At 29.1% G+C, this 15,503-nt stretch overlaps 1 protein-coding gene across 1 annotated transcript; it reads right to left on the reverse strand.

Annotated features, from left to right (window-relative positions):
• Positions 1-1,062: 1,062 nt before the first annotated feature.
• On the reverse strand, positions 1,063-14,675 carry Bm6594 (Zinc finger, C2H2 type family protein; the record flags this gene model as incomplete). Its single annotated transcript, XM_043077794.1, has 22 exons — positions 1,063-1,239; positions 2,044-2,109; positions 2,924-3,183; positions 3,610-3,778; positions 4,112-4,251; positions 4,479-4,587; positions 4,702-4,816; positions 4,944-5,058; positions 5,186-5,308; positions 5,484-5,671; positions 5,770-5,875; positions 5,950-6,053; positions 6,266-6,441; positions 6,529-6,693; positions 7,002-7,121; positions 7,535-7,724; positions 7,834-7,986; positions 8,112-8,161; positions 8,259-8,518; positions 9,875-10,047; positions 13,888-14,129; positions 14,502-14,675. 22 exons carry the CDS (start codon positions 14,673-14,675, stop codon positions 1,063-1,065), a joined length of 3,375 nt encoding a protein of 1,124 aa, XP_042933728.1.
• Between the last annotated feature and the right edge of the window lie 828 nt (positions 14,676-15,503).

Below are 15,503 nucleotides of genomic sequence, written 5' to 3' on the forward strand. Positions count from 1 at the left end.
GGAAAGAAAAAAAGAGCAAAATAGTTCGTAGCAATTATTATATTAATAATTGCTTAGTATATTATTCGAGAGATACAAAAAATAAAAATTTAAAAAAAAAAAAAAAAGAATTTACAGAGGCACAAAATAGCCCTCTATCATTTGTTTTAAATAAACCAACAAAAATGATATACACAATATATAACTAATATTGTCCTGATAATGAACTTTCTTAATGAAATTATGTAATCACATCGGTATGACATTTATATTTTATATACTATGTCAATCATTGTTTTCTTATTTGAAATATTATGACAGACTCTTATAGAATATACTTTAATGTATAATTCTTTTCATATTTAAACTTTGTTTTAAATAAGTTTATGCTTTTGTTGCATGCATCATTTTTGATCGTTATGCTTTCATACAATTTTAGTTTTAATTTTTTCTTTCTTTTTAAGGGGCATGTTATTGATATAAAACTATACATGTACAAAAAAAAAAAAATTGTTAATGACATTTCGAAAATTTAAGCCAGAATTTAAACAATCAAATTCTAAATGTTACATCATTAGCTGATGAGTAATGAATGAATACAACTAAATTTCTTTCATATGATTCTGGAAGCATAAAATTTATGCAACAAAAAAAAAAAAAGAAAAAAATTCATCAGAAATTTTTTCAAAAAAAAAATTCTCCAAATTACTCATTTTTCTTCTGAGCAGCATCTATCACTGAATCAAAGAACGATGATTTTGCAAATTTTTTAAAATTAAACCAGATGAACAAATGAAACTTGGAGTTATGCTATTACGAACTAATAAAAATAACGAGTATAATAAAAAAATTTTATAGCTATGAATATAAAAATGTTTTAAAAATGATATTTGACATCCTGAATAAACTAGAAATTATATCATGCAAAATATATATATACATATATAAACTAAGAAAGAGTTAGTAATGTAAAAAAAAAAAAAAACTTAATTAGTAGTATTGCGAGAGAGGAAGCAGCAGATGGCAAAATGTACAGCAGTAGCACTTATCATCGCAATTCATATTTGAATAATGGACGAGATTTCATTCTGTTGTCGGTTGTTCATCCGTATTTAATCTTTCCGGTTCCATATTTCTCAATTCAATACTTTCAAATGAAGATGTTAATTCATTGACATTACTAAGAACAATTGGATCCATACCAGCCAAATCACCAAATAAATCATCGTTACCAAGATCTTGCAGTGAATCTTTTTCTGGCTATAAAATTTCGATTTTGTAATTAAATTTATATAATTAATTCAAAGATCTATGAGTTTTGTCTAGTAATTTCAAAAAAAAAAAAAAAAAAGATTCAATCCCAATTATATCAAGGAGTAATGTAAACAATAGAAATTGTTCTGGGAAGTACTTAATCTAGATCATAAACCCGATTTAATGAAAATATAACCAATCAATCACTTACTGGAAATAAATGATGCATTAAAAAAAAAAATCTTTCTAAAAAAGTTTTAGAAAATTTGCATCGTAAACTGTATGTTACATCAAAAAAAAAAACAAAGTTTTTGATAATTGAAATTTTTATAACTGCTTTACCATTTTCTGTTCTTTGTAGCATTATAACTTTATAGTTTATACTTTAATCATTCAAAGATATTCAATGCACGATACCTTCTAACTGGAATAAACTTTTTTTGTTTTCCATTGGTATTGCACTTGCATATAGGTTACGATTAAACATTTCAGTGTTTAAAAAATAATCATGAAATCGATTTAATGAAAATATCACACTTTTTTAATCACTTTTTTCAATTTACCTGCTAGAAGGATTGTTGATCAGTTTATAGAACTGAACATGCTTTCATAAAATGAATAATTACTTATAAAGAAAACTTCAAACGACACTTTGCTCTATCGAATTTCTCCAGCAGTGCAAGAAGCATCCAGATTTGTCTTAATATACTGCACAAATATGTCCAACTTTGAATGAAGTTTGCAACCATTACCTTTTTATATGATAACCCTTGCTCTATTATTTAAAAATGATATAATGTTCGAAATTACCATTTCGATTTGTAGTCTGCTCGAATGCGGATCCGTTACATTGAAATTATCTGTTCCGTATCTAGACTGAAATATGATAAACTCATATTTCATAAGATTTATTAAAACGTTATGTGCGTGCGATGTTATGAAAAAAGGACAAGTTGCAATTATGAAGGTGTAATATTTCAAAAAGTTATGCAACTATAGCTATCTAATTGAAATTACAAACATGCAAAGAAAGCAGGAAAGAAAATAGGGAAAAGTCTATATAATTAAGGTAGCACTTCATGCGGAGAAGCAAATGGAATTAAAATTCGAAATATTCAAAGAGTGTGCATGAAATCTAAATGCAGAAGTTGTCAAGCTCGTCGATAGAGAAGTAAAGACATGAAATCTAAATGCAGAAAAATTGTCAAGCTCGTCGACAGAGAATTAAAGACATGAAATCCAAATATATTCGCTCCCAGTTATCTGTGACCTTAAACAAAATTCAAAAAACGGCAAAACTGCTGTTCGAATAATATAACCGTTATTCGAATAATATAGCCTTTCGAATATATAGCTGAAGTGAATTTTCACCATCTGACGTACTACAGAAAGGAAATATAAAGCTAAATGCTTGAAAAGAGTGTCAAAAAGCAAGACAAATGTAACAAACATAAAGAAAGAACAATCATCAAAATGTGAGAGTTTTTAGAGTAACATTTCAACAAAAAAAAAATTGTGAAATTATGCCTTCTCGAAATATAAAAGATAGAAAAGTGAGCACAAACATGCATAATATATAAAAGATATATCAAATGAAACACAAATACAAACGTACGCAACCGGATAAGCATTCAAATCTCACAACCATATATATAAGGTTAGAAACCCCGCAAAGCACATATTTACTTACATTATCGGTGTTGATTTGCATGCAGGAAGACATCATTAAAGGGTCCGTATACTGGCTCCCGTAAGGTACTGCCGAATGATCGTATGTATTTGGGGATACTGGATACTGTGGATCTACTGTACCACCAAGCATCTGTTGCATATGGACATTTGGAAGTACAGGATCTGATGAAAAATCATTTGTTGGTAACGATTCCGTACAGTAATTTCTATCAGTTACAGAACTTGATTGATGTGTCCTGCTTGCTGTACATTGCTTCTCTGCAAAACCTTTACTCTTACTCGAAGAAAAAAATTTTTCTTTTTTTAAATTGAAAGAAGTTGTAATCAAGCTTCCCTTGACTAAAGAAGATTAATATATAAACCTGTTATAACATCACTAACTATGACTAAACAGAAATTCCTCCTGTCTATGTTTAAAAAGAATCACACAACCCATAAAAACCTACTTACTGCACCCTGGTTCATCAGAAAACATTGAACTATTATAAACTATTCCAATTCTAAACGACTATTATGCTACCTTTGCTCCTAAAAAACATAAAATATACCAACAAGATACCGCATTAATAGACCACAGACATAATCGTTTGCAATAGGTCAACGAACATGAAAGTAGTACAACAACAGTTAACAATTACAAAAATTATTAACAACATCTTTATTCAGACATATAATAGTAATAACCTATTTGTTCGTTTTTGTAAATACCACACTCTTGTTTAGTTTTAATTTTCATTGGATGGTGGGATGAAAGAGCTGCCGGTGTTGCAGTAGCATTACTATTATATATATATAGATCATCTTGTACTTCTTCTGGCCGCTGAATTGGCAATTTCATCGGTCTTAAGCATGTCTGCAAATGATTTTAATGAAATATGCATCAATTTAGTTCAAAATCTTGAATGAGAAATTCAGAAGATGCAAATGAACTAAACTATACGGTGTAAATGATCACTGTTAGAATATCTGAACTTTCATGTTCCCTGAAAAGTTATCAAACAATTTCGTTTGATCCAAAGATATTTCAATGCAGTGAACGGCCCAACTCCAACTAATTAACATATAGCAGTTTTTTTTGGCTTCCAGGAGAAAAATACTTGGTTAATTTCGATAACATTAGACAGCTATCATTCAAAAATTTCAATGAAATATTTTTAAATATGCTTCAGAAAATAAAGAAATTTACCATTGTTGGTCCCTTTTCTGTTTCCATAGTTTCCGATCGTACTGTTGGAATTCGAACGGGTGCAGCTACATCAATTTCCTTTATTGGTACTCCCCAATCGTACGTTTGCACCGCTTGTTCAACAACAGTCACTGGAGAATCTGAAAATTACAAAATCCATGAAAAATTTTCAAAATATGAGCTTTATAAATTTTTCTAACTTCACGATTCTCTATTCAGTCTTATAACTTAAAATTCAACTTCAATAAAACAATCAGGAAATATCTAAAGATAATGAACAGTCTACCTATACTGAGCCAACATCACACGGTTGAATATAAAAAATCTTTTATGAAGAAAAAAAAACTATTAATTGATAAACTCTTACATTTTCGATGGCCTGCTGGTGGCGTGATAGTTGTAACCACACTACCACTCTCACCTACAGAGGTTGGATATGGATCCATCGGATCGAAATCCTCATAATCGCCATCATACTAAAAAAAGAAGCTATTAGTTGACATGAACAAAAACACAAAAACAACAACAAAAATGTCACTCTTAATTTAAAAATTCTTTTTCAGGTTGCAGTATGAGACATAGCATCATACCGGATTACTATAATATCCTTGCCGTTGTATATGCTGATTAACCGGACGACGAATATTTGGTGTTGGTTGCAAGTTGACGCGTTCCATAGCGTACGCGACTTGTTCCACCGAACGGCTGAACTATTACCATTACGTGTGTTGAAAGCTAATTATTTCTTACTTCCGTCATAATTACTTCTTTGAGTCTTTCTTTAGATTACTGGAATAATTTTGAAGATTTTTAAAAAATATTCAAAACAAACTTTTGATTGGGCAACAATGGATGACCCATAGTAACACCCACAACATTACAATCGAGTGAAGCATTTCGCACTACCGGAGAAACTCTTTCAGGATTGTATATGTAACCTTCAACATCTGAAAAAAGCCGGTTTGACATCCAGATCATATGTGCTGAATTTTCTTGAATTTCATTATACAGCGCTTAGGAAGAATATAGTATTATCGGCAAAAGAATCAAAATAAAAAAAAAAAAAAAAAAAACCTTTCTGATACTTCGCCATTTCATTATTTCTTGCCGCAGGTGGTGATGGTGATGAATCATCGTAACGAGACTGGCATTCGTGATGAGATATACTCCCATTAAGGCTTCTGTCATCGAAATGTCCTGCAAATGAGTAAAAAGTATATATTGTTATTGTCATATTGTCAACATGTAATGAAGTAAACATCCCTCACCACTTATTTTCTGAAATTTTTAAATTCCTTCTCTCCAATTTAATTCTTTTTTCCTTGAATCTCAAAACAATTCATTTAAGATCAAAAAATAAAAAAAAAAAAACCTTTGTTTTGAAGAAAACGATCAACGCAAAAATCTCTACGACCACCAAGCATCGAAACATTGTTCCCATTGTTGTTCGTTACGTTTGATGGATGTGGAACTTGCACCGTACCGGAATTAGAATTTGAATTAACTGACGTTACTGTTTGTCCGTTGAATCCATTAGAATCTGGAGATGACGGATCAACACTGAAATACATGACACTTTTCAAGTACATACTTTACAACGCTTTACGACATTTAGCATATTTGAGAAAAGGAAGAAGCTTGCGTGAATAAGTGTTTACCTGGAATTATAATGTGCATTAACGCAAACATCAGGAAAAGGAGGTGTTCGCTTTGGACGCTTCTTTTTGCCTGTACGAATTTTCTCTTCAGGTGTGTTTTCATTAACTGAAAAATTTGGATAATGAAATTACCACGACGAATCTGCTACCAAATACTGAATAGTTCATAAGCCAGCTTACTTTTCTCGACAGTACGTAAGCAAGCAGATAACAGCATCTGTGTCGGGGAATTGATGCGATATATTTCATCCTCACTATCATCATTGGTCTTATCAATAATACTCCTGAAAAAAAAAAAAAAAAAAACATAATCCTTTTAAAAAATATAATACTAAGATTTTAAACACAATTAAGATCGAAGAAAAAAAATTCTTTTGAATCCTATCTGAATATTTTAAAATTTAATGAAGCATGGAACGATAGCATGAAAGAGAACTTGGTTAGAATTTAATTAAATTCTAATACAAACTGAATTACGAAAAGCAAAGACTCTTACCTTGATGAAGATTGCGTTGTATCTGATGCCGTACCATTACGTCGCTTTGGATAAACTTTATTCTTTTTTGCTAATTCATACGCTTCATCACCGTGAACCGATTTAATGTGTTTCCTCAGTGATGATGGATCTGTGTAGCTTTTTATGCAGTTATTTATCATACACTGATATGGTTTCTGAAATTGAAAAAAAAAATAAAAAAGTTCAGAATAAAGCTTAATAAATCATAGAAGTTCATAAAAAAGGAAGATTGGTTTATTTACCGTATCGGAGTGTGTGCGATTCTGATGTTTTGCTCGATCGGATGCATTACTAAAAGCTTTGCCACACTCCGGAAATTCACATCGATATGGACGCTCTCCAGTATGTGTTCGTACATGTGTTTTTAAATTTTCCAACCGACTATATGATTTATCACAACCAGGATACTAGAACAAACTTCTTGACAAAATATGGTATTTTTGAACAAGACCAATTAGTTAGAGGAGTGCAATATAAAATTAACAGTAGTTTTGAAAATTTTACAAATTTTTCCTTCCAAAAATGGTAGTTTCTAAGAGAGAAAAATCCAACCAGTAGTCAGGCCAAAGAAAGAATACAGCTGTCAGTTTGGCCTCAAAGATAAAAGCTGGTTGAAACTAAAAGAAAACTCAAGCCTAAGCGAAGAACTGTGTTTCACACGTAGCTGAATTCTATTTGCAGCGCCACGTCTAATATAACATTGAAAAAAACATACCGTACAGACATTAGGCTTCTCACCCGTATGACGTCTAACATGTACAACAAGCATATATTGAGCTTTAAATGCTTCTTCTCGTTTACAGCCTTCCCATAAACATGTATAAACTTTTGTTGTCTAGAAAAAAAAAAAAACACCAATATTCAAAATTTTTATGAAATACAAAAAATACTGTATATCATTTTATGCTATATGTATATGGCTATATTGTTATCTTCTTAATTGTAACATTATCCTATAAGTGAACATATCTTTAAAGTATAAATGCTTTATAAATTCGCATAATTTAATCGGTGTACTTATAATGAGTGCATTTTTAATTTTATGAGATTAAAAGTCTATCATCAATACTTTCATCCACTTTATCGCATGATTTTCTTCAAAGAGTATAATAAAACCCTGTTAAAAAATTTTTTTTTAAATTTTAGTTAATATTTTGAAATAATATGAATTTTTAATAGATGAGTGAGAGAAACCAAAGTACTGAAGACCTAATGAAGTTGTAAATTAGTTTAATTTCAAAAGCAAACCTGGATATGAGCAGTAAAAACGTGGTCCACTAGAACCTTCTGGCTTGTAAATTTTTTTTTGCATCCTTGCCACTCACATCTTAGATCTTCTAATGTTTCAATATCAACATTCTCAGCCGAATTACCTTCCGTTACAACGAGTGGAGCAGTACTGTTCCGTGCATTCGATTTTGTTAGATATGAATGATTTCTGAATTTAGAAATTTTTGATGTTATTCGCATAAGGGAAAAAAAGAATCGAAAAAAAAAAAAAATGTAATGAAGAAACAACTATACTAATAAATACAACAAATACCAACTTTTCCTTTTGTGTAGCTGAAGATGATGGCCCTGTACTATGTCCATTAATGCTCGTCTTTTTAGGCATTTTTTGAGTATGATGCACGACACCACCATAATTCTGAATATGAGTAGTAACAATATGTTCGTTTTCAACAGGTTTAATCGGTAACCTGAAAAAAAAAAAAACATTTTTTTACAAAACATCACTTTCTCTATTTACTTCAGTAGTCGAGTAAGCCACCAAATACATCATTAGGAAGGTTAAATACCGGCCTCAAAAAATTAAATAAATTACCTCCGGTCGAGAATATTGGTATTCGTATTTTGCAACTCAGGTCCATTACTCTAAAATACGTTTATTATTGCTTTAATATAAAGTAAGAAACCTACAGCCTGAAGTGATTCTAAAATATAATTTAAAAAGCATCAAAATAAAACGTACCAAATTAGTGGCTTTGCCTGAGTGTAGATGTTGCGCTTGTTCTACAGTATGTCGGAAATCACTGATAATTAGTTGTGAATGAAACATAGACTCATTTTCTGTTGTTAAAGGTGCAGGTCTAATCAACGTTGATTGCATTGAAGAACCTGAGGAAGTTACCGATGTACCACTATCGGAAAACGTATGCAAACTGCTTATTGAACGCTCGTTTTTACGCTTCCGTCTATATTCACTGCCTAATAACGAATCCAGCGCTAAATCTGAAAGTTGCGAATATTTCGTAAGTTGAAAGTTAGTAAAATATATTTACGAAGTCATTTTAACGAAAAAGGAATTTTTATGGGACCGTACTGAAAAAATGGATGAGAAAAGTGAAGTAATAGAAGAATCTTTTTTTGAAAAAATTTTTTTAAATAAAAAGATGAAATTTTTTGTATCTGAACACATCATCATTGATTCGCAATATATGAAGCAAGGAAATCAAAAAAAAAAAAAAAAAATGACATATTATGAAAAAAAGGAGCTTCATAACAAGTTAAGGAAACAATGAAGTGCTCTTGGTGATGAGTTAGGTAGTTGAACTTTTTACCCTCCGTCTAAAGTTTCGTTGGATTTTGAGTTTGCATACTGGAGGTATTGGTTCTTTACTTGGTACTATTAATTTTATAGTTACTATATAGAACAAACGTTTTGTAGCTTCTACTTTGGATCAGGCTAGTAGGTTTGCTTGAACTTCTTATTTGACTTCTTTTTTATCAATATTATCTGTTCCTGTTTTGACCGGTCCTTTATTGTTATTTGACCGTAATTTTAATATTTCATTTGCTTAGTAACTCAAAGCAGTTCAAACTTAACCAGTTTCCAGCTAGGTCAAACGAATTAGTTTGTAAAAATAGAGTTCAAAAACGCTTTGCATTTCTAGCAACACCGTTATAATGTTTAACATTAATCAAAATTATGACAGTGAAACAGAATGCATTTTGAAGTGATATGAAAAGGCTACAGTTTTGCATTTTTTTGACACCTCTATCTGGCTTAAGAAAAATAAATGACATAAATCTCTATCACAATGAATCAACTAAGTGCTTAATCAAAAACTAGTCTGTTGATATCACCAAATGAATGTGAAAGATGGAATTTTTATCTTACTTATCTATTTTTCTGGTGCATAACTTATTAATTATGCATTCAAAATAATTTTAGGAACTGCAGTATAGCTCAGCTAGATTCCTCAATAAACTGGTCCCATCTTCCAATGCGCAAAATGCTACAAAATTATTTTGAGGAATATTTTCCTGAAACTCTTATTTCGTTAACTTAAACTCAAAAAGCTCCTTTTTTTTCATTAATTTAAACTCAAAAATGCTGCAAATATATTTTAACAATCTGCAAAATAGTTTTGCAAACACATTAAGCCAACTTCGAACCAAGATCACACAAAACATGGTATTCTGAAAGAGAAAGAACAAAACTTGGAGCATATATATATATATATATTATTTTTTTTCTTTTCAACCTTAAGCTTTCCTCGATTATATGAAGTTTTCTATTCAATAAGTAAATAAAATAACAGCAATGCTTCCCTTAGCAAATTTTCAGATTACTGAAATGCTTACCTTCCAAAGAGGATGAGGAAGAAATATTCGTGCTACGTATTCCGAATGGAGGTAAATTAAGTGATGTACAAGATGAATAGGTTGGTGGAAGTGACTGAATTGGTGTTGCCAAATTTGTTGGTGCCATGTGTGCATGCATACCCTGACGATGATAAGCAGCCATCAACACTTCTCTGAAATGAGAAAAAAGCAATAGTGTTATAAGATTTAAAAGTAAAGTTATTAAAGATCAGTTGGTCTCTTACGATGTCCCACAAACAACCTATATAAAAGCGGAAAAGCCGGAGATTGAAGTCCAGAGATTGAACGCCAAAAGTTTTCTTTCTTTTCTTTTTTTTCTAAAAGTGTAAAAATACAGTAAACTGTGTGAATAATGAAATCATGAATTTTAAACAAGATATTCACTGATATTCACACTGGAAAGATTTTCCCAAATAAATCTTTCTCTATTCGGAAAATAAACTTACTGCTCATTAGCGAATACCCTATGCCATAAGTACGAATATTCATGCTGTCAGCTGATTTAACTTTCCATAACTGAGAGTAAAAGAAAATGAAAAGCTTTCTAATGATTTATACTTGAATTTAGAATAAGAAAGCTAACTTTAAACAAATACAAGACATGAGAAAATCCTTTTAATCCTTCTCCCACCCTTCTGTCTTCAATATACTTGTCTAATCATTTGTGAGGTTTTTCACACCTTCATCTTTAGGTACAAAAAACTAGGAATAAATTTGTAACTTATCAAAAATTCCATCTTTTTTATTTTTTTAATATCTTTAATTCTCGAAATAACTAGGTTCCCAAACTTTTGAGCTCCCCACTCCCTTCTAAAAAAAAAAAGAATGAGTGAAGAAAACATTGACAGAATCGGACGTAAGAATAAAAAAAGTTGATGCTTCCTAGAAACAAAACAAAGACAAATCACAGAATCTGCTCATCCTAGTTTGAATTCACATTATCAAGCTAGAGCTATCAGACTATGAAATACAATCATCTTCAAGGAAATGAAGATTAAACAAATCTGACACCAAAAAGTAGTAATCAGAATCTTGAATTGTTATATAAAATTTCAACTTTTTTAATTCACAAAAAGGTATCAATTCTTTAAGCTGTAACTGATCAATGCCTCCGTCACTCGTCCACGTGCCTGGACAACGTGTCACGTTGTCAACCATTTGTTTACACTCATTTCACAGCCCATGGTCCGCTAATTGACCACGATATGCAACTCGATCATATCAAGTTGCATTTATATAATGTGAGAGTTTTGTTGGAGATAGAAACGCTTGTTGCATGGGAATTATATTTTCTTCTTTTGAATAATCGATTTTAATTAAATATTCTCAAATATTTCAACATATTATAATATGTTAAAATTAATATTTAAATAATATCTGAAGAAAGTGAAAATTGAAAAAAAAAATAAATAAAAATAGAAAATAAAAATGATTTATGATAAAAATTAGTAATATGTGATCAATTTAACAAAGCTTTCATCAATCATCAAAATTATATAATTTCTAGAATTTTCTAGTAAAACTATACTGTTTGATTAGTTTTAATAATAATAATAACATTTGGACGAAAATGTTAGAATTTAACTGAAAGAAAATTGAATATACAGAAAAAAAAAAAAAAAAAAAGGGGGAAAAAGGGAAAAAGTCTTTTAATTTTCTAAACTATTAAAACTGATAATCAATGCAAAATTTTGTCTTATTCAGCAAAAGGTAATTAATAATTGATAGGATAATGTATATCAATTTTAGATTTGTTTATTTTATTTTATTTATTTATTTATTTTTTGAAACAATTCTTATTGATGCTTCATCATCCTTCTCTTTCCCAGACTTTTATTATCGTATTATCATCGACTGTAAACTTTTGGCAATCTTTTTCTTTTTTCTCTTCTGTCTTTCTCGTTATTTCTTTATCATTGAAAATCAGAAGAAGAAAAAAGAAGATATGATAATTGTTTACTCTTCTATATAGCAAATACTCTTCTCTAATTTTTTCCCTTGATGATATAATAAATAGATGCAAAAAATATCATTTATAGTATTTTATTTATTTATTTATTTTTTTTTCTTATTTCATTTTTATCAGTAACATTACAGTATCTTCTTCTATTCATAGACAAAAGAGAAAAATGAAAAAAGTAAAAAAAAAAAAAAAAAAGATTACGATCATTCAATTACTTTGATAATGATAATAATGATATTGTTTGTTTTGTTTGTTTGTTTTATGCAGTGCGTTTATAAAAATTTAATATTCAAATATCCATTAACTGATTTTCTTTTTTGTATATGATAACATTTTGTTAATCATATACAACCTCCTCTTCCCTGTCTCTCTCTCTCTCTCTCTTTTCTCATTTATTTAAATGTATCAAATAAGAAAAATACTAGAAAAAGAAAAAGAATTGATAGTTTTAAAGTGCCAATTTAAGAGGTCATAAAATGGCAAAGAAACACGATGAAAATGGAAATAAAATGTCAAGCTATAAGAATTGAGAATGATTTTGCTTTGCAAGGTCAGCTATCACAAGATGCGGGAAGAAGAAGAAGAAGAAGTGATGAGACATGAAAATCACATGAATTATTCCAAATGTAATTATTTCAAAAAAAAAAAGTCAGAAAAAAAAAAGATAAAAATAAATATGCAAATTGATTTTTCATTATTACAAATTTGTAAATGTCCTACATTTTATCAATAAAACCATTTTGAAACATTGATGTAATCAACAGAATAATAGAGTTAATCAAGGAAGTAATTAATTCCTATATAATACATAAATTATTTTAATTTGTACAATTATTATTTAATAATAATTTTAATGTTATTCTAGAAATCATTTTAAATTATTATTTAAATTACCATTTAATAATTGTTCAAATTATTTCAAAATAAAATTATTTAAATTATCATTCAATAATTTTAATATTTATTGTATCATTAATATGATATAGTTTATTTTATTTATTTCTAAGCTTATTGAAATATTATCTTATATCTATGATATATAATCGTATTAGTACAAAATGTTTAAATAAATTTTAAAATTTTTTATAGAAATATGAGATATAATTAAGTTAAGAAAATTTTAAATTCTTTTGGTCTTTTCTTTTCTTTTTTTTTTCTTCAAAGATATACAACAAAAGTTGTTGTTTCTTCTTTTTTTTTTCTTTATTTTTATTATAAAGTGAAATTTTAAAAAAATTTTTTGAGCAAATAGCATATTCTGAACATTTAATCTATATGCAATTGTTTTTTTTTTTTTTTTTTTCTGTGCTAATAAATGTACTAAACAATACTTATAACAATAATACAAATATGTTTGATATGATTTGTTGCTGTCTTTTGAGACCAATCATTTACCATCACTTTGCTCAAATTGCTATCATTTATTGGCCAATAAAAATGTGAAATGTAGCTCAATAAGTGGCATTGTACTTATTTCAAATTAAAATTGAAAGGAATAGATGTTTTAGAATTATTTCTGTATTCTATCCTTTTTTTTTTACACAAAAAAAAATCTAATCTCTAGCTTATAATTTCAAAAATATAAATTTGTAATGCATTATATTCGTTTATTTTAGTTTTGCTGTTTTTTTTTTTCCACCCCAAAATTTTTAAACTTTCTTAGTTTTTTAGAAAGTCTTGTTTGAAATTTGTAAATTTATAAATTAACTACTTACATCTAATTGTTTTTGTTTTTGTTTGTTTTTTTTTTAATCAATGTGATGTAGACGATAGAAGGAATTATTTCATAGTTTTGTCATTTATTACTCATACAACTCAATTGGAAAGAAGAATGAGAGAGAAGAGATAAGGTTTTGTCGATTGGGAAAAAAAAATGAAGAAATGTAACATTTAGAAGTGATCAAAAACAACTAAATGAAATGAGTCAAAAAATACTGCGTTTAATTAATTAATTAATTAGCCAATTAATTAATTATCTTCACAAAAAAAGAATTTCAAAAGTTCAAAAATGAATGAAATTAACACTAACTGTGATAAGCTAAAATGATTTGTGCCATAAAAGAATGGATTTGGCTGTGATGCGGCAGCTGCCGCCGCTGCTGCCGCTGCTGCTGCCGCTGCTGTTGCAGGATTTCCAAATGCTGCGGTAGCGGAATCATTATTGAAGCATTGTACAGTCATTGATGATAACGGATTATGCGTTGTTGCTGCCGCTGCTACCGCTACGGCTGTTACGTCAACGTTACTACCAGTTTTCATATTATTTGAATGCTAAAAAAGAAAAAATAAACACTTGTGAATATTAATTCAGAGAAATACATTTTCAATGTTTAAATACAAAATGTTTAAAATTTACGACTGACTTCGTTCAAATGTTTAATTTGTAAACAGAAACGTAAACATGTACGTATGTGTATGTAAGTATGTGTTTGTGTTTATTATAATGTTTTGTGATTAATTTGTAACCTGAAAGATATAAATGTTTGAATTTCAGGTCATTTCATTTTGTGAATTTTTTCATTTATCGATCATTTCTGAATCAAAGTTTCATGAATTTATTTATTTGTTAATCAATTCTGAGTTATTTTTAAGATATTCATTTGTTATAATTAATTAGCATAACAATAAAATACTAGAAATGACCTCAGAATTGGTCAACAACGGTGCAAGAGGTGAAAAAGTTGGTGACGAGAATGCTGAACCATGTGCTGAGGATGATGAAGATTGTCGACATGACGGAATTGGTAAATAATTAATACCGGTAACCGGAAAAGGTGGTACTGAACCACATTCCAATGATATACTACCAACTTCCATGTTATCGTACTTATGTGATTACTTAATTTGAAAATTTTTAAATTTTAGACAAAATTCTGCTAATATTCGACTAATATTTAATATTTCTTACTGTAACACACCATAGTGATATTATTCTGATAATGTAGAAATGATTCCTGAAAATAAACAGTATAAAAATTGAAAAATAATTTAGCCTGTAAATGTATCAACGAATAATTTCATCAATAATAAATTAACAAATTAAAACTTTTTCAGCTAATTAATCATCACATGAATTTTATTACATTTCTAGGAAATAAATATGAAAAAATTTAATCCAGATGTTTAGAATTAAAATAATTATGAAGAGTTAAAAAAAAAAAGCAACAATTTTATTATTGTTAACATCATAAATATCAACCATCCAACAATCATCTAACCAATCACTTAAGCAACCAATCAACCAATCAACCAGTCAACCAAACAACCAATCAACCAAAACAACCAATCAATAAGCCATCTTATTGATCCTAGAATAATTTTATTTTTAGAAAAAATTCAAAAAAAAAAAAAAAAATGACTATTTTAAGAAATTTTTTGTCACTTTTTTGCAAGACTAAAATGAGTTCATTCCTTTTTAAATTCACTTTTTATCCCTCTCTCTCTCTTTCTCTCTCTCTTTCCCTCTCCCGTCCCCTCACATCTTCATTCCTTCCCTTTCCGTTTTGAAGGAGCTATACAGTATACCAAAGAACTGGTTTTTTCCGCTCTAACATAAAATTGATCCGGTTACACGAGTGTATAGCTTTATGAGAAGATGCTGTGTTCTGATTCTGATAGCTATAAATAAAAAAAAAGAAAAACCTT

The sequence above is a fragment of the Brugia malayi genome (genome assembly GCF_000002995.4).
Source record: "Brugia malayi strain FR3 genome assembly, contig: Bm_v4_Chr1_scaffold_001, whole genome shotgun sequence".
Lineage (NCBI taxonomy): Eukaryota > Metazoa > Nematoda > Chromadorea > Rhabditida > Onchocercidae > Brugia > Brugia malayi.